At 49.2% G+C, this 25,324-nt stretch overlaps 1 protein-coding gene and 1 pseudogene across 2 annotated transcripts in view; one reads left to right on the forward strand and one right to left on the reverse strand.

Moving 5' to 3' along the window:
- Nucleotides 1–3,482: 3,482 nt before the first annotated feature.
- THBD (thrombomodulin) overlaps nt 3,483–25,324 on the forward strand; it is a 68,963-nt gene continuing 47,121 nt past the window's right edge. The window contains exons 1-2 of one of the 2 annotated variants that reach the window (XM_054723763.1): nt 3,483–5,864; nt 6,157–7,363. In XM_054723763.1, the coding sequence (XP_054579738.1) occupies nt 3,795–5,534 (1,740 nt within the window). In that variant the 5' untranslated portion in view covers nt 3,483–3,794 and the 3' untranslated portion in view covers nt 5,535–5,864; nt 6,157–7,363. Of the gene's footprint in view, nt 5,865–6,156; nt 7,364–25,324 lie in introns of those variants that run through there. The other variant, XM_054723764.1, reaches the window with a different exon arrangement.
- LOC103285881 (GTP-binding protein SAR1a-like) lies at nt 21,624–22,209 on the reverse strand (annotated as a pseudogene).

Consider the following 25,324-nt stretch of genomic DNA (forward strand, 5'->3'; position numbering starts at 1 on the left):
TGGTGTGGTTCCTGAGAAACCCTTTCTAATGGTGCAGCCTACCACCTGTGCCTGAAAGAAGGGTCAGGGTTCAGTAGATGGAGGAGAAGCAAAAGCAAGAATGCTCCCGGCAGAGGAAAAGACAGGAGCTCTGGAATGAAGGTGAGACAGGATGAGGCCTTTCTCCCACAGCCAGCAGGGCCCCCTCTTGCTCAGACTTTCAGCATCTGTGGGGACCAGAAGGACACCAGGCTTTAAAAGTTGTGAGTGGGGAGGGATACCGGGCCCAAACTCCAGCCCAGACCCTTGCATGCAAGTTTCCTATTTTGCTGCCGCAGAGCAGAGGCAGAGCGTCTGAGCACTTTCAGCATGGCGAGTCTGAGTGGGGAGAACGTGGGAGCATCTTGGGCTCCTTCCGCAGGGCATGGGCAGTCTGGGGGTGTGAGGATCCAGAGGCTGTTAGTAGGGGTGAAGAGCCAGAAAGAAAAGAAGCCGGGAAAAGAGTTGTCTTAGAAGAGCAGTGAGAAGGGCAAGGACAAACCAGAGAAAGTGATAAAGTCTGAAGGCAATGATTTCAAATGGGACGGCTCAAATATTTATACAGGGAAATAATGGTTTGAGGGTCTCTGCTGGGCACCCCATTCCCAGTCTGCTTTGACATCGATACCATGACAAGGAGAATGGGTAAATTTGAAAAAGGGTGGGATATAAAGAGACAGGCAGAGAGCATGGACAGAGCCCTGAGGACTAGCGACCCTCATTGGGCAGAAGGGTGAAAGGGGCCACCCCAGGCAGGAAGAGAAGAGGAGGGGCAGGTGGACAGATATGTCAGAAGATCTGGGAGGAAGGGACTTGAGAATGGTGAGGACTCAAGAGTACAAACAGCACAAACAGCGGTGTCTAGAAAGACGAAAAGATGTTATTGGCTTCAGTATTTAGGAGACAAGCAGTGATCCTTAAGGGGCTGTTCCAGTAAAACGGACCTGGGCTGGTGAACCGTGGTGAGGGTGGCAGACCCAGGGGCTGGCCAAGGAGAGGGAGCTGAGTGTCATCCACACAGAGCCAGAGGGCGTGGCCCATCTTGTGCAGGAGGCACAGAGACAATGAGGGTAGTTTAAAGCAGGTAAAAAAAGGCTCAAAGTGATGGCTGGAGAGGGGCAAGGATTGACAAGGATTGTCCTAGAAGGCAGGGGCGATGTCCGCTGAGGGCTAGAGGTAAAGTCTGAGGGATCAGAAAGGCCAAGTAGGTGTGCCCATCCATCCTTTTACAGGGTAACCCACCCAAGGTCAATGCTCCACTCCACTTAGCTGCTGCCATGGTTTCTTTCTACATGGAAATATTCAACACTTCCTCATCTAGGGTTAGCCTGAGTCTCAGAGACCTCATTGAGCTACTAGGCTGTTCTCAGACTTCTAATCTTTTTTTTCCTCCTTTTTCTTTCAAGAGTCAGTATTGGGTTTAATGAGACTTGACTAGGGTGTCCCACCAAAGATGGTCATGGTGAATCAGCTAGAACCTGTCCAAGAAGTGAACAAGAATGGTGTGGGACAAGCCCAGATGCCTGGATGTCTCACAGCTTCTTTTAGGGCTGGCAGGCTCAGGAGGGCCCCAGGCTTTGTTTAATGCTTTGCTGTCACCGTTTTGAAATTCTTAGTTAATTTGGAACCAGGGTGTCCTGTCCTCTCTCTTGTCTCATGCACCCAGACAATGTCCCCCATGTCCGCAGGCCATGCCCCGGGGCTGGCTGCACCTGAGGAGTCATCACCCTTGACAGCCCAGGCGGCCAGGGGATGTCAGGCCAGTGCCTGACCCGCTCCCACTGGGAACAGCTGGACTCTCCAATCTGCTGATCTTCCCTTCCTTTTCCCAGAGGAGCAGTCTCCCTGTTCTGGGGAGCTTCAGACTCAGACCTCCAGTTTCTGTGAGGGAGCTGGGGCAGCTTTCCCAGGACCTAGCAGCGCTGCTCAGTGGGATATTCAGGAGGCTCTGCTGGTCCCAGCTCTCAGCTCCAGGCATCAGGGAGTGCAGACAGGGACCAATGTACCTGCTCCCTTTCACTTTCACAGTGTCCAGCCCCGCCCAGCCCCCTGATCACTGCAGTCAGTCCAGTCCAGCTCACAGGTGCTTGTCTTTCCCTCATGAGGACCCCACCACACTCTCCTGATCTTACTAGGGAGGCAAGCCCTCCATAGGTAGGTCTAGGGATCGGAAGGGCTTCCTGGGGTGCCCTTGCCTGACCCATGCCAAGGCCAGGCCACTGTATTCCCAACAATCTTAACCCTTTCAGTCCAAGTGTGGAGATTTCCAATTTCTTCAGCTTTGTTTAGAGTTCAACAGCGCCGCCTACTGGTAATTCGTTGTGGATGACAATAGCCAAGAGACAGCAAAGGGTATTATTAAAAAAAAAAAAAAAGTTTACTACTCTCCGTTGTATTTTGGACCCACCCCTCCGCATTCTTGGTAAGTGAATAAGCGGAAAAGGTCGCCAAAGTGACAGATTCCCATCGCCTCCTCCCAGCTCGCCCCGCCCCGCCACTCCACAGGGTCGCCCCTCTTCAATGCCCTTTGCCACACAAGTGACATTTATATGCATCTCTGTTTCGTTCTGATCTTTCCGCCAAATGGGGAAAAAAAAAAAAATCCTTACCAGATCGGAGTAGGATCTGCTTGGAGCCCACGGCGCCTGCCAGAGAGGGCTTCCGTGCACCCCTTTGGGGGTTCAAGATGGACGGACTATGGACTATCCCTCTGTGAAGCTGGACAAAAACAGACCAAACTGGCAAATGCGCTCCCCAACACACCCGCCCCATAGGGCTCCTTTGCCTGCCACCGCTTCTGCAGGGTAACGGGACCTCGGAGCCCTGACAGTATCCCTGAGACAGATGAGGTCTGGCCTAGGCCGATGGCGCTCAGGGACTCCTGTGTCCCTAGCTGTGCGTGCGTGTGTGTGTGTGTGTGTGTGTGTGTGTGTGTGTGTGTGTAGGGGGGGGGGAGGTGTGAGGGGGACGGAGTCGCGGGCGTTAGACTAGTTCTCCCTTCGCTCATTGTCATCGTCTAGCCACACCCTCTGTGTTGTGGGACTGAGCGCACCCGTTTTCAGAGCGAGGGCGGGTCCAGCTCTCTTTCCTTCCGATGGCATCTTTGGGGAAGTCCACGCCCTGGGCAGCCCCTCCCAAATCCTCCTCTGGTGAATACCTTCTCCCAGAGTCCCGCAGGTGCTGGGCACTCCTTCCCCTCTTCCTTCATTCAGAGCCCTCCTCTCCCCGTCACCTCTTCCCAGGGTTCTGCAGTACAGGCTGTCCTTGAAATTGATGATAGCAGCATATTTATGAAGAAAAAGAAAGAGGACCAAGAGATTAGGATGGGCGGCGAGCCTGGAGCCCGAGTGGAGGCAGCCGGAGCGTCGCCCTGTCGGCAGGGGTGGTGTCTGCGCCCGGCAGCCCCGCCCAGGACCGCCCCGAGCCTGGGCGCGTTTACTCATCCCGGCCCGGAGATCCCAGGCGCGAGGGCGGGCGCTAGGAGTCCGGAGAACCCAGTAATCCGAGAATGCAGCATCAGCCCTTCCCACCAGCACTTCCTTCCTTTTCCCGAACGTCCAGGAGGGAGGGCTGCGCTCTTATAAACTCGCTCTGGCTCTCCGGCAAATCAAAGGCTGCTTCGCCGAGGCTGCCCCACGCAGCCCGACACTTCTGCTCCGGTACAGCCGCGAACAGCTGTCGCCGCCAGCGCCCCGCGCCTCTCAGAACCGGCCGGGCTCGGACCGGCGGTGGCGCTTGCGCGGTCCCCAGCGCCTGCACGCGGTGTGCGGGACAGCATGCTGCGGGTCCTGCTCCTCGGCGTGCTGGGCTCTGCAGCCCTGGGTCTCCCCCAGCCCCAGCCCCAGCCCCACGGGAGCCAGTGCATCGGACAAGACTGTTTTGCGCTCTTCCGGGGCCCTGCGACCTTCCTCGCCGCCAGCCAGGTCTGCGAGCGCCTGCGGGGCCACCTGATGACCGTGCGCTCCTCGGTGGCCGCTGATGTCATCTCCCTTCTACTGAGCGGCGGCGGCGGGGGCGAGAGCCCGCGCCTCTGGATTGGCCTGAAGCTCCCGCCAGGCTGCAGCGACCCGGGTCACCTAGGTCCCTTGCGGGGCTTCCAGTGGGTTACGGGCGACAACAGCACCAGCTACAGCAGGTGGGCGCGGCCCCACGAGGCCCCCGCGCGCCTCTGCGGTCCGCTGTGCGTGGCCGTCTCGGAGGCTGGCGTCCCCGCACCAGGTGAGCCGTCCTGGGAGGAGCAGCAGTGCACCACGGAGGCCGATGGCTTCCTCTGTGAGTTCCACTTCGCAGCCTCCTGCAGGCCTCTCGCTGTGGGGGCCGGTGCCCTGGCGGCCGCCAGCATCTCAGTCAACTACAGCACCCCGTTCGGGGCCCGAGGTGCGGACTTCCAGGCGCTGCCCTTGGGCAGCTCCGCCGAGGTGGCGCCCTTCGGAGTGGAGCTGGTGTGCGAGATGAGGCCAGGCGAGGTCGACGGCCGCTGGGGCCGGGCCGAGCCGGGCGCCTGGGACTGCGGCGTGGAGAACGGCGGCTGCGAGCACGTGTGCAACCGGAGCGCCGGGGAGTCCCGCTGCCTCTGCCCCGCTGACACCGCTCCGGAGGCCGACGGGCGCTCCTGCGCCGGCCCTGAGGAGCACTTGTGCGACAAACTCTGCCATCACTTATGCCACCGCAACCCCGACGTGCCCGGCGGCTACTCGTGCATGTGCGATGTGGGTTACAAGCTGGCTGCGGACCAGCTCGGGTGCGAGGACGTGGACGACTGCATGCTGGTGCCTAGCCCATGCCCTCAGCTCTGTGTCAACACGCCGGGCAGCTTCGAGTGCCTCTGTCATCCTGGCTACGACCTGGTGAACGGTGAGTGCGTCGAGGCTGCGGACCTGTGCCTGGGAAATAACTGTGAATACCAGTGCCAGCCCTTGAAGGAAACGGAGTCCCCGCCGTACCGCTGCATCTGTGCGGAGGGCTTCGCGCCCATCCCCCACGCCCCGCACAAGTGCCAGATGTTCTGCAACCAGACCGAATGCCCAGCCGACTGCGATCCCAACTACCCGGACAGCTGCCAGTGCCCCGAGGGCTACATTCTGGACGAGGGCTCCGTGTGCGCCGACATCGACGAGTGCGCCGACGGCAACTGCATCAATGCACTGTCCTGCAAAAACCTCCCTGGCACCTATGAGTGCATCTGCGGGGCCGGCATAGTCAAGACTGGCAGCGACTGTGACCTCACCTCCGTGAAGAAAGTCGAAGGCGAAGAGGGGGGCTCTGGGGAGCCTCCGGTCAGCCCGACACCTGGCGGCACCTCGAGCCCCAGGCCTGCAGGGTCTGTGCATTCTGGCGTCCTCATTGGCATCTCCATCTCCAGCTTGTGTCTGGTGGTGGCGCTTTTGGCGCTCCTCTGCCACCTGCGCAAGAAGCAAGGCGCCATGCAGGCTGAGCTGGAGTACAAGTGCGGGGTCCCCTCCAAGGAGGTGGTGCTGCAGCACGTGCGAACAGAGCAGATGCCTCAGAAACTCTGAGGGGGTCCCCCTCCCTGGCCCCAGGCGTTGGCTTGGCCTTTTCTTCCTCCTGTGCCTCATCCCCTGGCCTCCTCCCCCAGCCTTACTCCCGAAGCACCTTAGCTGGCAGCAGAACTGGAGGAGACCCCCATCCCTTCTTTTGCCGACTCCAGGAATGGCTGGGGAGGAGGGACTGGAAGGAGGATGCACCCTGTTTGCTTCCATCATGTCACCAGACTACTGGGCAGAGATGGCAATTGTAAAATGAATATGAAGATTGCAAAGTGCCCCATGCCCTCTGTAGGGCAGGCGGGGTGAGCACTATTGGGCAGACTGTGATCCGATGGACTAGTGAGTGTGATTTTTGTCATGTTGATGACTAAGATATTTATTTTTTTAAGTATTTACGACTTGTTTTTCTATTTTCCCTACCTGTATGTCTTCATACCCACGTTGCGTCCCTCCCTACCTTCCCGCTGTCCTTCTCACCTTCCCTAACTATGTATTTATATTCTCCCACTTGTCAAGTGGTAGTTAAACTTTATCTTGGTGAATTTTTGTTGTTGTTGTTGTTCCAGCCTCTCGCATTTATGAAGCCAAGCCTCAGTTCCCCCTCTCATTCCTCTCAATTTTCCCTTCCCAGGAACTGGGCCAACCCATCTGAGTCACCTTACCTGCATCTGACTGACCCTACTTCTACTTTTAGCTGTCTGCCTAGGCAGAGCTCTTACGTGAAACAGAGCAAAAGCACTAAAAATAAGAATGGCTGGGCATTTGTTCTTTCCCCAGATTTGCTAATTTATCCTGAAGTTTCATGCTTCCAGAACCAATATCACTTTAACAAAGGTTAAGATGTGAGAGGCATTTGTTAAATTAATGTTGCTGGACTTTCTTAGAAATTCAACCCAAGGAGTTTTTTTTGTTGTTGTTTTTGTGTTTTTTTAAACAGTGAGCCTGGGTTTTATTATTGGTGTTGTTTTGGTTTGGACTGAAAGGTAGTCATTGTTGTTAAGCTTTTATGCAGTTTCCTTTTACATTATTATTATTGTTGTTGTTGTTATTTTTAACAGTGTTGGAATGTTCACATGATTGCTCTAGATTGAAAGAAAAAGGAATCATCTCCCAGGAGATAGTTTAAGAAAGTTATGAGTTGCCTGATTCATGCCAATTACCATTTTGACTCACTGTTTTTGTCATTTGTAGGCTAAAATAAAACCAGCTTTACTGTTTTGGGGGCATTTGGGAGTTTGGGGATGGAACCTGGTAGATGCCCAGGCCAGGCCCTCACCTTGATCAGGCCCTTGAGAATGTCTCCCACTTCAGAGGGGCCTTCTCACCTCATTCACTTGGAACTTGCTCCCCACAAGAAATGGGGGCTGTTTTCACCCCCTCCCCCCCCACAGCAGGTGGTTAGAAATGCAGAAACTTGGGCTTCACCCCACTGACTCCATGAGAATCTGTATTTTAGCAAGATCTGCAGGGGGTTACCTATGGTTTAAGAAGAAAGGTTTCAGACAGCTTCCAACTTCTGGAATTGAGCAGATGGGGATCAGTAATAAGTAGCAGGCCAAGTCAGGGCCTTTATTATCAAGAAACTGAGGAATCTTAATTTCCGGTAGAAAAACTAGGTACACCCCTTTAGACATCACTAAACAGGGTTTTTGGTTCAATTAAGCTAGGAATGAAATTATGAATGGGAAAAAAATGTGTATCTTTTGTGACAAAGATTTTTTCTACTATTTTGTAAACTCAGCATATTTGTACATATTTATTTATTGGAGATAAACTAGAACACGGGCAAAACCCTTGCTTATGACATCACCTATAGAAAATAAACAAATAACAGTGTGCCTTGGGTTGCATGTCTGTCCACCTCCCCTTCCCCCAACCCCCCATTTTCCATATTTAAACAATGCAAATACCATGAACTGAATTTAAAGGTTGCTCCACACCCATCACTAGCTCATGGCATCATCTCTGACTTTGAAAGAAATTTTTTCAGAGGAGATTGTTTTCACTGTAGGATGTCATGTTCTATCTGTGTGCACAAATATTTATTTACTTTTCCTTCTGTAACCATAACAACTTCATACAAAGGACTTGTGTCAATGCATTTTAAAATGCATTATAGGATTATTTTTTGGGATGAATTAAAGAAACAGTCCTTCTTGGGGCATCTCTAGAATCCCAGTTGTGTGTCCTTCTGCACAAGGTTTGGTATTATTTGCTCCCTGAGATACGCAAACAGCAGTCATGAGGGAGTCTCGGTCTATGGCTCATATTCAAACAATCATTTCCACATAACAAGGTCCCATGCAGTATTAAATCATTCTCGTTTCTGTTGGCGATTAGAAACACTGTCTTTAATATACAAATTTTTGGGCCCCTTTTTCGGGGTTGGTGGAACTGCCTGAATTTTATATACAGTGCTCTGAAAGTTTTAATAAAGCAGAAGTTAGGAGAAAATTGAATTAATCAAATATTTGAATATTTTTATACAGCTACATAATGCTGAATTCTTCAGTTTTCAACTGAGTAGTTACTGTTGTGAAGGCGCAGTTGGAGATTTCAACATCCACCTTGGATGAAGTTGACAGCTTCGGTGTGTGGGAGTGAGAGGTGGCTGCTACTATGAGCAGAGCCCTAGCAAGAAAAGTGGTCCAGAAGCATTGTCCTTAGGAGTCTGGCACACTAGCAGAACACCAAATTCAGTAGTAGGTACATCTGAAGGAAGAACTCGCTGGGGGCGGGGGAAGTGGGGGGAGGCAAAGCAAGCACAGATAAATTGTGCAGGGGGTCTAGAGGAGAGAGGGTAACTTACAAATTTGTCCCCATACCCGGCCTTCTATTTTTCAAAAGGGTCTGCTTCTAAGTAGCTATCATATTGCCTTTCAAGGACCCATTCCTTTAGGTTTTCTTCCTCCAGAGGAGGGGCATTTTCTTAACATAAGAAGATCAACACCCACTTTTAAGATCCAGGAGCAAGAACTCTTACCAGGCCATCTTGGACTACAGAACATGGGTGGGGTGAGGGCCCAGGCCCTCCCCATCATCCTCACTTCCTGTTCCCTGGGAGCAGCATGTATGTTTACAGGCCTCATCTGAACTTAAGATTCTCAAAACAATTAAGAAACCACAGCTCCTCTCTGAGAAAGACACCAGGACCATATAAACAAGCAGTTAGCTACAAAACTATTCCCCAGCATTCAAAATTAGGGTGGTTCTTATGGAAGAGGGGACGAGAGTCAACCTGTATAATCTCTGCTTTTGTTCACATTGTTAGATCTAGGACCGAAGGGGAATCCCAAACCTCAACAAGTGCAAGGTACTTAGAAAAACTAGGTACACCCCTTTTCTTCATCAGCTTGTCCATGATGTTCCACAGTGGGCAGGGCCTGGCGGAGAAGCCCAAGGTGGTATTTCTGCACCACTCAGAATTTGATTTTACCAACCAAATGGCTTTTTATTCTTCCCTTTGGACCTAATCTCTTTCCTTGGATTGTTCAGCAAATACTTATTGAGCAGGTAGTCTGTTCCTGGCATGATGATAGGCATGGTGATAAGTCCCTGCCCTAAGAAGCTTACACTCTGGTGGGGGAGAGAGACATGAAATAAATGATCACTCCCAATTGGTATTTAACTTAGAAATGTGGTAGAAAGCCCCAGGTGCCTAGCAAGGGACAACTGTAGGACTTCACCCTCAGAGTGGCCTTTCCTTCCCTAGCAAATCCCTAATTATAGATTTGGACCCCCTGACCTTTCCTCTCTAGAGATAATGTCTAGGCCTCAGTTGTATTTCAGCTCCAGGCCCAGAAAAGTAGCCATGGCTGACCTCAGGACCAGCTGCATTGAATAATGATCCCCTGCCCTGGTGCTGACCAATCAGGGGAGACCTAGACCCTGAAAGGACACACCTGGAAAGCTGCTGGATATTCTATTAAGATCTCCTAGCACCTCCCCTAAAATCTCCACCCTTAAAACCCTTAGGACTGAGGACCCAGTGCGCTCTCCCTCCCAGGAGCACACCAGTGCCTTTCTCTTCCCCTTCCTGCCCCAGGCACATTACCATTCGCTTCCTCACTCCCAAGCTCCAAGGGCCCTTCCTTTCCTCTTGTTTCCTAAGCCATTTTCTTCTAGGATTTACTTCTTCTACCTCTGTGATTTACCAAATACATGTTCTCTTACAGTTTGGGTCTTGGCTTTGAATTCTCTTCTAGCCAGAGCCCAAGTACCGAGGTTGCTGAATCCAGGTGTGGTCTGACCCCGCCTGGTGCTGTTCCTGTCGCCCTGAACAGAAACAAGTGATAAGAGCTGGGGAAGAGATGCACAGCACAGCAGGGAATCGGGATTTCGATGTGAGGACTGGAAAACATCTTTGATGAGCTGACCTTAACACTAGACCTTAAAGAGGATCAGGGCTTAGTCAAAAGCAGAGTGAAAGGGAGAGCAGTCCAGGTAGAAGGAACAGCATGCGCAAATGGCCTGCACTCAGAAGAGTCTTGGCAGAGGCCATGGACATAGTGAGCAAGGAGGAGAGTGGCCATGATGAGGCTGAAGAGGTGGAAATGGAGACGTACAAGTGGAGGGGGAATAGGGACTGTAGGCCCGAGCAGAGGTGTTGACTTGTAGGTGCAAGTGGGCCACTCAAGGAGTTAATAAGAGTGTGCTGCTGTTTGATTTGTAAAGTGAAATTGTTTGGAAAGGTAATAATTCTAGACTTATTTATGTGTCGCCATGGGCAGATAGCTGCACAGTTTCCCTTGTAAGCATGAAATGTGGGTGTCATATATACCTGGATTTGACACCTGGTAGTCACATGACCATGAGCATCATGAAACTCCTCTAAGGCTATAAAAACAGGTGCTCGCAGTACCACCTCACAGGGTTTCCATGAAGATTCTATGAGGTGAGCTAGCACAGTTTCTGGCACACAGCAGGTGCCCAATAAAGGCTAGCTTATATATCACTAAATTAGTGGATGTATAAGTGAATAATAATTAAAAAAAAAGGTTATGTTGAGATCGTGAGGGTCTTGAGCGCAGGTTCAAGGTCATGCAGAAAATGGAAAGTATTGTTTCAAGGCAAGGTGCAGTCTCTTAGAATGAATGCTGTCAGTCCTAGAGGAAGTGTCATGATAGGTTTTGGGGCATCAAGCAAAGCTTAGAAAGGGATGTGTTGGCACAGGGAGAGAAGTGGCCCCCAGAGCTTTAAAATCCTGCTTCCAAGGTCTATTGACCCTACTCACAAGGCCCATTAAAGGATGGAGTACAGAGATAACTTCCATTGTGTTCCCAGGAAGGCACAGAGAAGGGGAGAACACACCCTAAGAGTCCCTGCTTACCCTGGCCAGTTTGGCTCAGTGGATAGAGCATCAGCCTGCAGACTGAAGGGGCCCAGGTTCAATTCCAGTCAAGGGTACATGCTTTGGTTATGGGCTCAGTCCCCAGTTGGGGGCATGCAGGAGGCAGCCGACTGATGATTCTCTCTCATCATTGATGTTTCTATCTCTCTCCCTTTCCCTTCCTTTCTGAAATTAATTTAAAAAAATATTTAAAAAAGAGCCCCTGCTTGTTTTCTTGGTACCCAAAGGAGACAGAGAAAATTGGCTCCAGCCCAGAGCTGCTGGGGAGGGGGCACCCCTGCACTCTCACCTTCGTCTTCAGCGGTCACATAGGGCCCTCAAGTTTAGCAACACCAAAGAGGAATTGAAACCAGACCACAATGGGTCTGGGCTGTCTGTCACTACTTGAGCTAATTCAGCAGAGACAGGGTTGAATCACATATGAACGTTTATTCCAATACTGCTGGCAGTACAGGAGAACAGCAGGTCACCCACAAAAATCTGCTCTCCCTCTCCCCATAAGCCAGCTGCTTATATTGGGCAGAAGGACAAAGATTACGTGGGGAAGTAGGAATTACAGGCATGGGGAAGTAGGCATGGTATGACGGTTACAGGTTATAGGCAATGGGGGCTGGGGTCGGGTTGCAAAGGGCTGGCACCTTGGGACTAGATTGTTTTAGCAACAAGTTGCAAATCTTTCCATAATTATAGGCAGTTCTCGGAAAAGGAGGATGGACTGCATTCTGATGTTAGCTTCCGTGTCCCAGGGCGTACAATGCTCAGCCAGGTTAGAAGGTGCTTTCTCTAATCAGAACAGAATAATCACAGTTAACAGGGCATGATTAATGTTTCTTATAACTATAGCTGGTCCCCACTATTCTATTTCTGCCCCTAACAGAACCTGCAAAGGAGAAAGGAAGCATCAGTTCAAAATAATGCACAGGCCCCATTGCGCACGGACTCTCGCAGTGGGAATTTAGGGCAAATTCTAACCTTTCTCAACTGTCTGCCAGCTGGGGCATTGCAAGCCGGTGGTAGGTCTGGTCACCAATCCGCCACCCCCCATGCCACCCAGGGGAGTCACAGACTCTTCCGTGACTCATTCCCATGAGCTGATTTCCCCTATGGCACATCAGAGACTGCGCACTCGGGAGAAGTGACTATTGCAATCTTCATTTGCTCAGGAAAGTGGCATCTCAGCTAAAGTTCAGGGTCTTTGGAACTCCCTGTCAGGGTAATGTATGCATATCTGCTCTTCTTTCTCTCTCTTGGCGCGGGGGTGGGGGTGGGGGGCGGGGAACCTAAGACCTAAGATTAAAGAGCAGACAGCTCACTGATTAGGGACTAGAAGCATTAAGATCTGCAGGCCCCTGAAAGATCTGGCTAGGCCCAGCACTGGCTACTGGACTTCATTTCTTTTTTAAAATTATGATATCATCGACATACAGTAAAATTCGCTCCTTTTAGTAAATAGTTCCCTGAAGAACACCACATGCACTCACGAAACCACTGCCATATCAATATACAGGACATTTCTATCACACTAGAAGGTTCCCTGGGCCCCTCCTGCTTTGCTGCCCTTGGAGTGTCTACACACAGGATGAGGCCCTTTTCCTCCCTGAGGCTTGCCACATCGCACCCTCCTTCAGGATCTCCTCACACTAAGAATCCCCTTGTCATGTTTGAATCACAAAAATAAGCTTTTCTAAGCAACCCAGAAAGCCTGACTTCTTTTACTTTGAACAAACAGGTTTTAGTGAAACCCAGCTCATCTGTCACCCTAAGTCCTGGCCTTGATCTGCCCCAAGTCCTGGCAGTCCACCAGAAGTGTGCAAATAAGCAAAACAAGACAGCAAACCACCACATCACACAATGTCAGAGAGGAGTGGGAACCTGAGGGTGCAATCAGGAAGTAAGTATGGTATGTGCAAAGGAAATGGGGGTGCTGCCATGTGGCAAACCACGTACTACTTCCTCAGGCTCCTGGTGATGTTCTGGATGTGGGCAGGGCCAGGTGACAGGGCATTCCCAAGTTCTAACTTTTGGGGACTCCTGTTGCTGTTGTGTTAAATTTGGGTTAATTATTATATCATCTCTTTAAGAAAAACTGAGGTTACAAAGAATATATAAAAGCACATTTTCAGCATGGTCATAGCTGGGTGGGTGGGGGCAGGGGGTCCCCAGGCTTCTTTTAAAATATAACCCTTACCCTTGCCAGTTTGGCTCAGTGGATAGAGTGTCAGCTTGTGGACTGAAAAGTCCGGGTTTGATTCTGGTCAAGAGCACATGCCAGGGTTGTGGGCTCGATCCCCAGTAGGGGGCGTGCAGGAGGCAGCCAATCAATGATTCTCTCTCATCATTGATGTTTCTATCTCTCTCTCTCATATTAAAAAAAAAGAAAAGAAAATATAATCCTGACCTTTTCAGGCATTTCTTCATAAAATAATACAGGCAATGCCCTGCCTTCTCTCTCTCTCTCTCTCTCTCTCTCTCTCTCTCTCTTCTCTCTCTCTCTCTTTCTCTCTCTCTCTCAGACTAAGTGCCTGGGTTCAGTGCTATCTCTTTTTGTTTTCAGAGGGACCTTTCTCCCCTTTTTAGTCAGCAGGTTCAGACATAGGCAAACAACTGGTTTCCTCTCACAGGAGAAAGGAAATATTATTCTAACAGAACCGAAATTCTTTTAGGAGTGTTTTGAAAGTGTGATTGCGAAAGACAAAAGAACCCGAGGGTGCCTTGCTCCAAGTCAGGCCCCTGGAAATGGGGAACAAACAGCAGAAGAGTTTCAGGGATCCAGTGACAAACACCAAGATTCTAACCTGGGGCCCATGAGGACAATGACTTCCCCCTGAGGGACTACTGGCCACACAGTTCCCGGATTCCTGCCTGAAATACATACCTTTTAAGATACGACATTCCATGACCAATATTATCCTCAGATGAAACCTGCCCTTTTCTGCATCTTCGATGAATGGCAGCTGCTCTCCATCACACTCCTGGCATCTTCTTCAGGCTTCACCCTGAGGCTGGCACTAACTGCTTGCTCAAGGCTGGAGGACTCAAGAAAACCATTGTTCAACCACCCAACGAGAAAGAGAGGGGCTTTCCACAGTCTCCCCCGTCCTCCCCGCTTTCTTCTGCCTCCTGCCTCAACGTAGTTTCATTTCCTTGAGAACAGGGGCCCACCTCCCACAAACTTGGAGTTGATGAGTTTCTTTGCCAGGTAGACCCAAGCCTGTCATTAGAGCTCGTCACTGCAGTCCCATGGCAGGTCTCTTATCCTCAAGGGGGCCATGAGGAGCTGCTGGTCTGTGTCTGCCAGCGCTTCCCGCTGGCTGGGCAGCATCCACCCGCATTGGCCTCTGTTCTAGTCACTTTGAACACCTCCAATGCTTTCCTCCACAGGCCCTTTGCACATGCTGTCCCCTCTGCTGAGCGCCCTTCACACCTTCTGCCCCACCCCCTTCTTCTGTTTATTCCCATGCAGCCAATCCTGGGAAGGCTGCCCTAAGGCAAGGTCAGGTTCTTTTAGTATATCATCTCATTAAAAGTAGATTCGGTTCTTGTATATATTTTATTTCAGTTTAGAATTGTACTCTCAGCTCTGTGCTTATCAGATTAACATCCATCTCTTGCTCCTAACCAATCTCCAAGCTTCATGAGGGCAGGCCGCTTTCTGCAGAGGCTCCTCCTGCATCTCAGAGCTGCTGCGTTGCCAGAAAGAAGCAGCACTGAGAGTGTTGTCCGCAAGCATGCCCTCCTGCACGCCCACCACCTACATGCCCATCTGCACACACTTCCATAGAACAGAGCTTCCGGTGAGCATGAGGCTGGCTGGCGGAGGGCAACGCTATGGAGCTGTGGCAGAATACAGGGTCTTAGGATTTTGACATTTGTGCTTAAGGAATTTGAGGCTATTCTGTCATCTACTCTGTCATCAGGGCAGGGGTGGGGAATGTCCAGCCCTCGGGCTGTATACGGCCTATGAAATCATTTGGTCTGGCCCTGCCAAGGCATTAGGGGTGAGTTAATTAAATGATCAAATACAGCAGGCTAATGTTTAAGTTGCTAATTCTGTATGGCCCGCAAGTGATATTATAAATATCCAAATGGCCCTTGGCAGAAGAAAGGTCCCTACTCCTGGCTTAGGGTCAGAGAACGTGAGAGATGAGGATGAGAGCTTCCACACCCAGATTCTTGGGGATCTGCACAGTCACTGCTCTTGCTTCCTTGTCTGATATCTGAGATAGTACAGCCAACACATGCCACATGTGCTTGCTTTTGCTTTTCATATCAGCTTTGAACACATAGGAGTGCAAGGTAAGAGGTTTTTAATGAACGTGAAGCCAGAACTTATAGGTTACTGTGAAAATAGTATTCATCTTTGCTCAAAGACATATTGCTGACAAATACGTCAAGAAGTCCATTGAGTGACTGCTTGCCACGTCCAAATAACATCTTCCCGACCATCTGAAAACATTAAACACCTGTCACTGAACAGTAAAGATAATATTAAAAGGCAAATCAAGTTCACCGATTGAGAGGTGCCTGTAGGCTGTTTTTACCTGTGATTTTAAAAAGTGCTTTCACTCATGTGGCAACCAAACGCTGTTGGCCCGATACCAGTAAGCAGAACACCAGGGTCAAAGCGCCTTCCCAGCCGTTGCCCAGGCAGAGGAAACACGTCAGTGCCCTCAGGACCCTGTCACTGACCTCAGCTCCCTGCAGTCTTGCAGCACAGGAACCACAGGGAAGGTCTCCTGGGCACGCTTTGCTGCTGCTGAGTCATTCCGCCCCAGGACGGAGAAGGCTCTGCAGCTGAGGAAGAGAGTGGTGAATGGGGCAACACTCTGGCCCCTCCCCTGCACGGTTTATTGCTGTGGGGCCAAGGGCAGTGGTGATGCTCATTTTTAACAGGTGATGAAGAGAGCACTAGCATAAAGAAATGCTGTCAGCCAAAACACTTGTATGCATACATGCCTAACCCATGGACACAGACAATAGGGTGTGGAGGCCTGGGGTGGGGGGGTGGGCTGAAAGGGGTCAATGGGAGAAAAAAAAAAAGAACATACGTGATAGTTTCAACAATAAAGATTAAAAAATAATAAATAATAAATAATTTTTTTGAATAAAGGAAGAAACGTCGTCTTCACCCTTCCATTGTCTCGGTTAGCAAGCCTTGCCAGTGTCTTAGAGAAGGCTGGGAAGAACTCAGGACTCACCCCCTCCCATTGTGCATAGTTGAAGAGGTGAAGTCACTGCTCACACAGCGCCTGGCTCCTGCTGAAGTCCCTGCCTCTCAAGGACTTTTCCTCCCATCACCTAAGGCTGTTTCTCCTTCAACCATCCTCAGCTATGTTAAAAAGGTTGTATTTTAAAATACGTAATAAGCCAAGTGAGTGTTGCCAAGACCAGTGCCCCATCTTGTTCACGAGAGTTTGCCCAGTGAGAGTCACTGCGCCAGACTCAAGAGAAGCAGCAGGCTCCCCACCCACGCCGGGGAACAGCCCTGCAGCCCACCCCCATTTCTGACCATCGCCAGTGCCAGATCCCCTTCCCTCTCTGCCACCAGCCCAAGGTGTCCTTGCAGCTCAGTTCAACCACGTTTATCAAGCATCCACCTGCCTGGCACTGCCTGGCACTGGGAAACAAAGAAATGGTTCAGTTTTAAAGACTGCAAGGATGTTACAGTTACACAAGGCCCGCAGACAGCAGCCTGACTTACTTCAGATTCCCCAGGTAGCTCTCATGGGGACTGACAAGTTAGGGATGGTCCAGGTCCTGGTTCTGCACCTGAGTTAGGAGCGACCAGTCCACAGGCATGTCTCCAGGATGTAGCAGAGACTTGGCTACGCATTTTCTTTCCAAGACAGATGTGGGCCATCCAAGTGTACAGATGTGAACCTCTCACCTGGCCCATCCGCCCAGTGAGACCCACTGGGTCAGCCCTGATCACATCTGACCCATCACCCTGCTGGCTGGCCACTGGAGGGGTCAGGATCCAGTGGTTTTATGCCCAAAGACAGTTTAGGCCAAGGCCCTTCCTTTTTCCATTCAGTGAGGGAGAAGTTGAAATACGCAGTGTGGAGCTTTTTTCCATCTGGCCACAGCCATCAGGGGTCTTAAAAGGCTCAGTGACGTGATTTCCAGAAAACATGGAGCAGACGCCTAAAACCTCTTAAGACCTAAATTCCTTTCCATTCAAAAATCTTAGACCATCTATTTCATGTGTAGAGGTTATTCAACTAAAGGAACAAATGTCTGTTAAACTAAAAATAAGAACAGAAATAGACAGTGTGGAACAGACAAGTTAGACCTCTGAGTCACCACGCGCTAGTGCTGGGAGGGGCTCCTGATGTCACAGGCAGAACTGAGAGGACCCCGGGGTTCATTCACTTGCTGGGTCATATGACACCTGCATCCAGGACCAGAATTCAGGTCTCTTGCCAGTTTCCCATAGACCAGGCACCTGCTCACATCTGGCAAAAGCCTGACTTTGGCCAAATACTTCAGGGAGGGTCTTGTTCTGCCTTTCCCTCACTCAGAGAGGAGCGCTGCCCCACTGTAATCAGAGTGTCCCCTAAGGCTGCCCTCCCAGCCGGCCTGGATGATCTTAGCCTCCCAGCAGCCTCCTTGTGCCCAACATGGACCTCCAGCTGGCTACTGGAGAAGGCCCAGGACAGGCAGCATCTGCTGGGCCCACAGGTCCAGGATGTTTTCTCCTGAAGCCCTCCTGCCAGGAAGAATGAGTTCTAGAAGTTGATGACTAGGAAGAGCAGAGGGTACTCTCTTCAGCCATCATTCTCCCTCCCTTCCCCATATCTTCCTCTCATCATCAGAACCAGGCCTACCAAACCCAGAAGTCTCATTTGCTGTGCTAAGCCAGCCGGGGTCTCCCACATAGCACTGCATGCACATTTAATAGCATGTGTGCACTCTCGGGCTACACATTTTCTTTCCATGACAGATGTGGGCCATCCAAGTGTATACAGCAAATGAAACTTCTGGGTTTGGTAGGCCTGGCCCAGCATATGCATTGCAAGTTCAGTTCAATCACATTTATCAAGTGCCCACCCTGCCAGGCTCTGCCTGACCCCAGGAAACAAAGAAATAATTCAGTTTTAAAGTCCAGTTTCTCTTCCCTTGGCTCCCTTCCCATTCACCCCCACAGGTGAACCAGGACCTGGACCATCCCTAACTTGTCAGTCCCCATGAGAGTTACCTGGGGAATCTGAAGTAAGTCAGGTGTCATGCTCTCACAGCAAAGGGTCAGGGGGCGGGGGGAGGGAGGGAACAAAATAATCACACCACAGGAGCTGAATGAATTTATATTCTCTGCTTTTTATTATTGACCTGGTTTTATCCTTGTAACCAACCCCATGTAAGGTCTCTCCAAACCTCTTCTACTCACTTTGTGAAAAAGCAGAAAACCTATATAAGCCTGATGTCAGGGTCAGAACTGGGGTCAGGGTCAGAACTGTGTGGCTCTCCCTTGCTGGGAGAGAATGGCCTGAGGGTTCAGTTCTGTGAGGTCTGCACAAGGAGCCTCGGGGCTGCTGCAAGAGCTGTGTGCTTATACCAGGGAAGGCATGGGGCAGATAGGGCAGGACGCAGCAGTGTTATGACCTTGACACTAGACTGCCTGGTTCAAATCTAGCTCTACCTCTTATCAGATACCCAACCTTGGACAAGTTCCTCAGTGTCTTTATGCCTTAGTTTCCACCTCTGGAAAGTGGGCCTGATGATAGTAATTACGTGGTTGAGTGCTGTGGGGGATCCATCACATCCACACACCTGCCATTACTAGGAGAGTACCGGGTTGTGGGCAGTGACTGTCAGCTCCTGGTTGTTTCTTTTTCTACCCTTCTTTGGTGCCCTTAAAGGGACAGTCTAGGAAATGAGACTAAAGAGGAGATCTGCCTGCCCCCACATGGCCCCACACTGTCTGATGTTCCACTGTTTGGCTGCCTTCAGAGGGCAAAGGTTACAGGGGATGATGGAGGCCATTGATAACCCATCCTGCATTATTATAATTGCTTTTGTTATTAGTTGATAGAGGTTTGTGACAGTTTTTTCATATCTAACTTGTATTTAAAACAATCCTGAGATGCATGGGAAAAACATTATTATTATCCCGACTTTGTGAAAAAATGACCAAAACAGAGCAAACCTTTTCTGCCTTGACTCACAACTTGATAATGGATTATGCTCAAACCAGATTCTTTTGGGAGTGAAAGAAGCTCTATTAGTAATTATGCTGTCCAGGCAAATCAGGATAAATGGATACTCTAACAAGGGAAGACTCTTCAATTTAATTTGATGCATTACCACAGTAAGTGGCAGGAAAACATGAGTCTCTTAGGCACTGGATCAGCTGGGCTGTCACTGCTCTCCCCAGAACACCTCCCCCCCCCCCCCCGAAGGGGTTTTGTAGAGGAAAAGTTGAGGTGTGCAAGTCACTGATGAGACCATGAACTGCTAGAGATTCAAGTGAAATGTCCTGTGTCCAAGGCCCAGAGTAGAGAATCATGCTGTTTTCAAAAATACTCTCTCAAGTCTTTTATGTTGAGGGAGGAATCAGAGAAGCATTTGAGATGCAGACCACTCAAGCAACAGTAGGTTCTCCAGCGAGTGGGCAATGGGGCTGCTTGACTCCCTCCTGAGATGGAGGTGGAGGGGGATATGTACCTCCAGGAAACGTTTGGCTCTTCCTGAGGACTCTCTTTTATCTGTCCCATTTCCCTACTTAGCTCTCAAGTCCCACCATGCCTCAGGCTTCAGGCCTGGATCAGGAGTGGGGTGCAGGGATTGGTAAAAGGATCTTAGCTTTTAAAGATTACTAAAATAAGGAAAGCAGAGTTGAGTGGATACCAAGAGGCACTGCTCTCAACACATCATCATGACAAAACCGTATGCACCCAAAGAACAAGAGATTGGAAAATTCAGGGCTGATAGGTTTTCCTCCAGAGTCAAGAAACAATCATGAGGCTGAGTTGCTAGGAGTTTTAATTCAGCTGACAGTGGGGAATGGGGGAGGTGATTTAAAATATATATGTTTTCGTTATTGATGTTTAGAGAGAGAGGAAGGTAGAGAGTTAGAGAGATAAAAACGTTGATGAGATAGGAACATCATCGATTGGCTGCCTCCTGCATGCCTCACACTGGGTTTCGAACCCGAATCCCAGGCATGTGCCCTGACCGGGAATTAAACCAGTGACCTCTTAGTTCCTGGGTTGAAGATCAACTGCTGAGCCACACTGGCCGGGCGGGGGAGGTGATTTTCTAATATCAGGCATTTTTGGAGGCAGCATAGCCTGTGGGCTAAATAAGTTGACATGTGAAACAGAACAATGTTTGGCACCAATAAGCACTGTATGTGTTGCTTCTGATTAACACCCCCAACCTGGGTCTCTGGTGCTTGGTATCAAAAAGCTCCTGGTGCATCTGGTTTTGCTCCAAGCAAATCCTGCAAGTGGAAAACTTAAAGCATACTGAGTAATTCTTTCCTAGCTTCGACCAAATGCCACAACGCCAGATTTTTAAATTCTCAAACCACAGAATTAAGAGCCCTTCCGCTGTTAACTTTGTCCTGTGTGACTTTTCTATTCAGAAAAGTTCTCCCTGGAATCTGTGCAAAAGTAACAAAGAGAGACACCTGGAGTGTATGACAACATGGGAGGTGTTCTCAGTTCTTTTTTGAGGCAAACGTCACTTTTTAAAATATATACATTTTATTGATTTTTTACAGAGAGGAAGGGAGAAGGATAGAGAGTTAGAAACATCGATGAGAGAGAAACATCGATCAGCTACCTCCTGCACACCTCCTACTGGGGATGTGCCCGCAACCAAGGTACATGCCCTTGACCGGAATTGAACCTGGGACCTTTCAGTCTGCAGGCCGATGCTCTATCCACTGAGCCAAACCGGTTACGGCAAATGACACTTTTTATAAAAGAAAAGGTTAAAGGTGATGAGGGAGAAATTAAACTTCTCAACAGTTAAAAGCAAAGACTGGCTGAAATTTGTTAACTTTATAAGTAATAATAACAACAATAACCCACTCAGTAATGAACTCCTCTGCAGTGAACAATCTGCTATTGACTCCATGATGGAATAGTCCCAGCTTGCCACAGTGGACACCTGCTGTACCTGTGAGGCCAGGTTCCACCCTTTCCAAGCTCTCTGGGCACAAGGTGATGCCACCTATTCCAGGCAGTTAGACAAACAGGGGAGCTTCTCCCACTAACCTGCTAACCCAACAGGACTAAGTTCACCTGCCTGAGCTCTGGCCTCCAACAGGTACCGCTGCATAATTTTATGAAGTATCTAAAGGCCACTCACTAGGTTTAAAACAAAAAGAACAGAAAACTCTGAACTAAGTAAATTGTAAACTCAAAATGTTAGAAGATAAACCAATTACATTAGCACTTCCTTTGAAAAATGGAACCATTTCTTTTGAAATCAACCACAGTGGTGAGACACGTTTTCCTTTTCAGTTGGCCCCTGATGGCACACAGCTTCACCTGCCAAGTCCTGCCAGCTTCCAAGGCCCGGGATGCTGACTTACTCCAACACATGGGCAGCATGACCTCCCAACAATGTGGAGAAGAGCACATGTTGCCACTGGGTGAAGTGAGAGCTGACAGAGACTCTGGCTTCTCAATACCAGCGGTGGTTGGAGAGCTTTTCTTGTTCTATTAGAAAAGTTCATGAGGAAGCTGTGAATAGGATCAGTCCCTAGAAGTAAAACCCCTATTTTCACTGTCCAAACATCAGTCAATGTACTGGGAGAGCCATGGGAAGCCTTGCCATAGCCTTCCCTCTTGAACACACTGCACATGAACACTTCCTTGGGGGCGGGCATTCAGCTCCCTCAGCATCACAGTCCCCTTTCCTGTGGTCTGTCCATAAAACCCAAATATCTCCCAGAGTTTTTCTACACCAATTGCATCTGTTCTGTCAGTTTGTAACCCAAGATAAGGATTGGCACATTGGATATTGTTTCATCAATCATTGAAACGTTATGTTCAACTATGGATTCCATGAGGTGAGGATGATCTGCATAGTCCACCAGAAAGACAATCCCATTACATACTGGGAGATCATTTTTCCAAACTCAACTTGCTTGTTCAGGCCCACCAAGATCAAAAGTTGTAAAAGTCAATTCAGCAATTGTCAGTTCTTGGATATCAGATGTAATGTTGGAGCATGTCTGTCATTTTTGAGCTTGTGTAGAACAGTGGTTTTGCCTGTATTGTCCAGACCCAAGAATACAAGTTTTCTAGATTTCTTGTACAATCCTAGGAACTGGAACACAGGGCTGAAGCCATTGTAGATCCACCCAAAGATGAAAGACATTATTATGCTTACCACGACACAAGGGGTTCCTCTGGCAGAAACACCAGCAGCGGGCAGCTTTGACCCTCCTCTGATCATACTCCCAAAATCACTGCAAAAATATGCAGCCTTGGGCCAAAGATTTTAGCCAATGTTGCAAGCCTCCCAAACTCCACTACCTCTCCTTTCTTGGGGGGCAGATTTCCGATTTTGTTTAGGACTTAGTTTTAAATATACTTAAATGCTGCATTTGGTTCCCTCCCCAGAATCTGTGATTGCTTTAGGGGTGGGCATGAGGCCCAACTCTGGATAAAGAGACATGAAAATAGATTATGGAAGTTGTAGGTGCAACTTCTGGGAAAGTTTTGGCTATTGTCCCATGGGAATATAATGCTTGGAGGGGCTACAACCACTTTGTGACTATGAGGTGAAAAGCTTGTCCAATATGAAAGCCAATGCGTTAAAGATAATAGGGAAGAAGTAGGAAAGAACTAGGGTGCTTAGTAATAAAGAGAGCTGATGAGGTAGCCAGTTTTGGCACTGCTTCTACTGAACTTATTTTTCTGAGGTGATCCACATTCTTGTTGCTTTAGTGCTTTCAGATGTGTGTTCTGTGCTTGTAGCCAAAAACACTCCAACTCATTATCCTTGATCCAGTCACTGACCTTTTTAAGCCTTAGTTTTCTCATCTCTCAGACATGAACACAAGAGTTCTTATCTAATTGAAGTAGGTAATATGATAATAATGCAAGCAAACACTCATGTCACACTTGCTAGGGGCCAGACCCTATTTAAACAGTTGACTCATGTGACATACACAGAATGCTCAGGGTAGGATCCTGAAACTTACACGTTCTTAGCACTTATCATTATGATCATTGTTGTTACAGGAAGTAAGCTATTAATTCAGACATTCTGTTCCTAGACAATTTACTTACAGCAAAAGGAAGTAGACTTTCTGGTCCTCCTCCTACTACCCTAATGAGAAAGATTACAGGAGCATTTGAAAAATGTTTTTGCTCCTATGTTAGCTTTGGAAATTCAAATCCTGTCACAATGAATGACATAGGAACCAATACATAGACAAGTGCTCTCCTGATGTTTAGGTTATAATGCATGTATTTAAAAATAAGCTCATAATAAAAGTTCCTACAAATCTATTTGGAAGCTAAAATAGCTCATTCTAAGAGTGGTTCTCGGTGGATTTTAAACTTCTGGAGTTTAGAAAGAAGGTTTTGGCTTTCTTAGTAACCACACTTTACCTGTCATTGTCTTATGCATAGAGTGAACAGCTTGATAAAATAGTCTATTTCTTAATGCTCTATTAAGAACTAAGTAGGGTTGAGGATTCACTTACATGAAAGCCAACCGGCTAGCTTAACACATCTCCCAGAAAGTGGAAAAAACCACAAAACCCACAGGAAACTCCTGGGCCAGAGGTAAGGACTTTATCACTCAGGTAGCATGAGCTTCCTGTTTACAATAACCCTAAATCCAGCCTCTGAGTGACAGAGGCAGATAGGCCCAAGTGGATGCTGCACACAGTGGGTTTACACCAGAGTTGAGGAACCTTGAATTTAAGAAACCTTAATCTTACTTGGGGTAACAGCAAACCTACCCATTATCTTTATTATCCTGATCAGGAAATAAACCTGCCTACTATCCAAGGAGACATTATCTCTGTCTCCTAAGGCTATTACTGTACAAACATCCTTGAGAAGATAGTTCAGAGCAAACGCTGATAGTGCCTCTGCAGAAATTAATGGGAGCGGCATGGAGAATTATCTCCCAAACCGATCCTCATTCATGAGGCGGAGTGGAAACCCCAATCTTTCACCTCCCTCTCCCTTTGATATTGTTTTAATTAGCTAGTCCTAATATATAAAAACCCTGGGTCTGTCATATCCGCAATGATTGGAGACTTGATCTAACGCCCAGGCTGCGTGCGCAGCAGGCTCTGGTGGGTGGGAACTTGTGGCAGCAGAGACGGGGACTGGGAAGGTAGGGCTGGCACTCACACTTACTCACAACCGAACACATGCACAGACACACCCAGCGCCCACCAGCTCACAGCCTTTTCTCCCTTTCTTTCCCTCCCTCACAGCTTGCTCTTGGAGCATCTCTTAGAATGAGGAAACAAAACAGACTGGGCTTGAAGGGGCCTTGGATGGAAGGGAGGGCAGGCAGAGGGTGGAGAGGCCCCTACTGGCGCTGCCCCCTCCCAGTCGGGAAAGAGGAAGAGGAACACAGGAAGGCAGGGAGGCCTGGAGGACTGCTGAGAAAAACAAAGAGAGACAGAGATTGGGCAAGATCAGGCCAGCAGGGTAGGGCAGTTGGGGGCAACCAGGTTGGCATGGGAGGGCAGTTAGGGGTGATCAAGCAGGCAGGCAGGTGAGAGTTTAGGAGCCAGTGGTCCCAGATTGCGAGAGGGATGTCTGACTGGAATTGGGCCTAAACGGGCAGTTGGACATTCCCCAAGGGGTCCCTGATTACAGAGGGTGCAGCTGGGCTGAGGGAACCCCCCACCCCTGTGCACAAATTTTGTGCACTGGGCCACTAGTTATTAATAATAGGAAGGGAGCAAAAGGGAGGCAAGACATTATAAGCATAGTCATTTGGATAGAGTCACCAGGAAGCTGTAATTTCACACTCCCCAGGGAACCACCAGCCCATTCCCTGAAGATGACTGGGGGAAGGGACTGGACAAAGGGGAAGATGGGAGCTTGCACAGTGAATTGGGGTGACATAGGGAAGGTACCTGTCAGTCAAACCTGGGAACAGAGATAATTGGCCAGAGGGGCAGAGCCTCTGCAAGCCCACGTGAAAATTTTGGATTACATATCCCAGATAGGAATTCTCACTCTCTTGTTGACCTTGGCCCTCTGGGCTCTGGGCTCTTGTGTTTCTCTTGCATTCACCCATGTTTCCTCCATAGCCATGTGGCCCGGTGGACACACGCACAATGGAATGATAAACTGCAGTGGGGAACACTGCTGAGCTGGTTTGTGCAGACATATAATGGAGACTCTGGGCAGCGGCATTAATCCTAGCTCTGCTGAAACCACAGCTACACTTCTATGATGAGACGGAGGGAGATGGGACCTTGGAAATGCAGGGATTTAACTCCATGCAAATA

This window comes from Eptesicus fuscus, chromosome 12, assembly GCF_027574615.1.
Source record: "Eptesicus fuscus isolate TK198812 chromosome 12, DD_ASM_mEF_20220401, whole genome shotgun sequence".
Taxonomy (NCBI): Eukaryota; Metazoa; Chordata; class Mammalia; order Chiroptera; family Vespertilionidae; genus Eptesicus; species Eptesicus fuscus.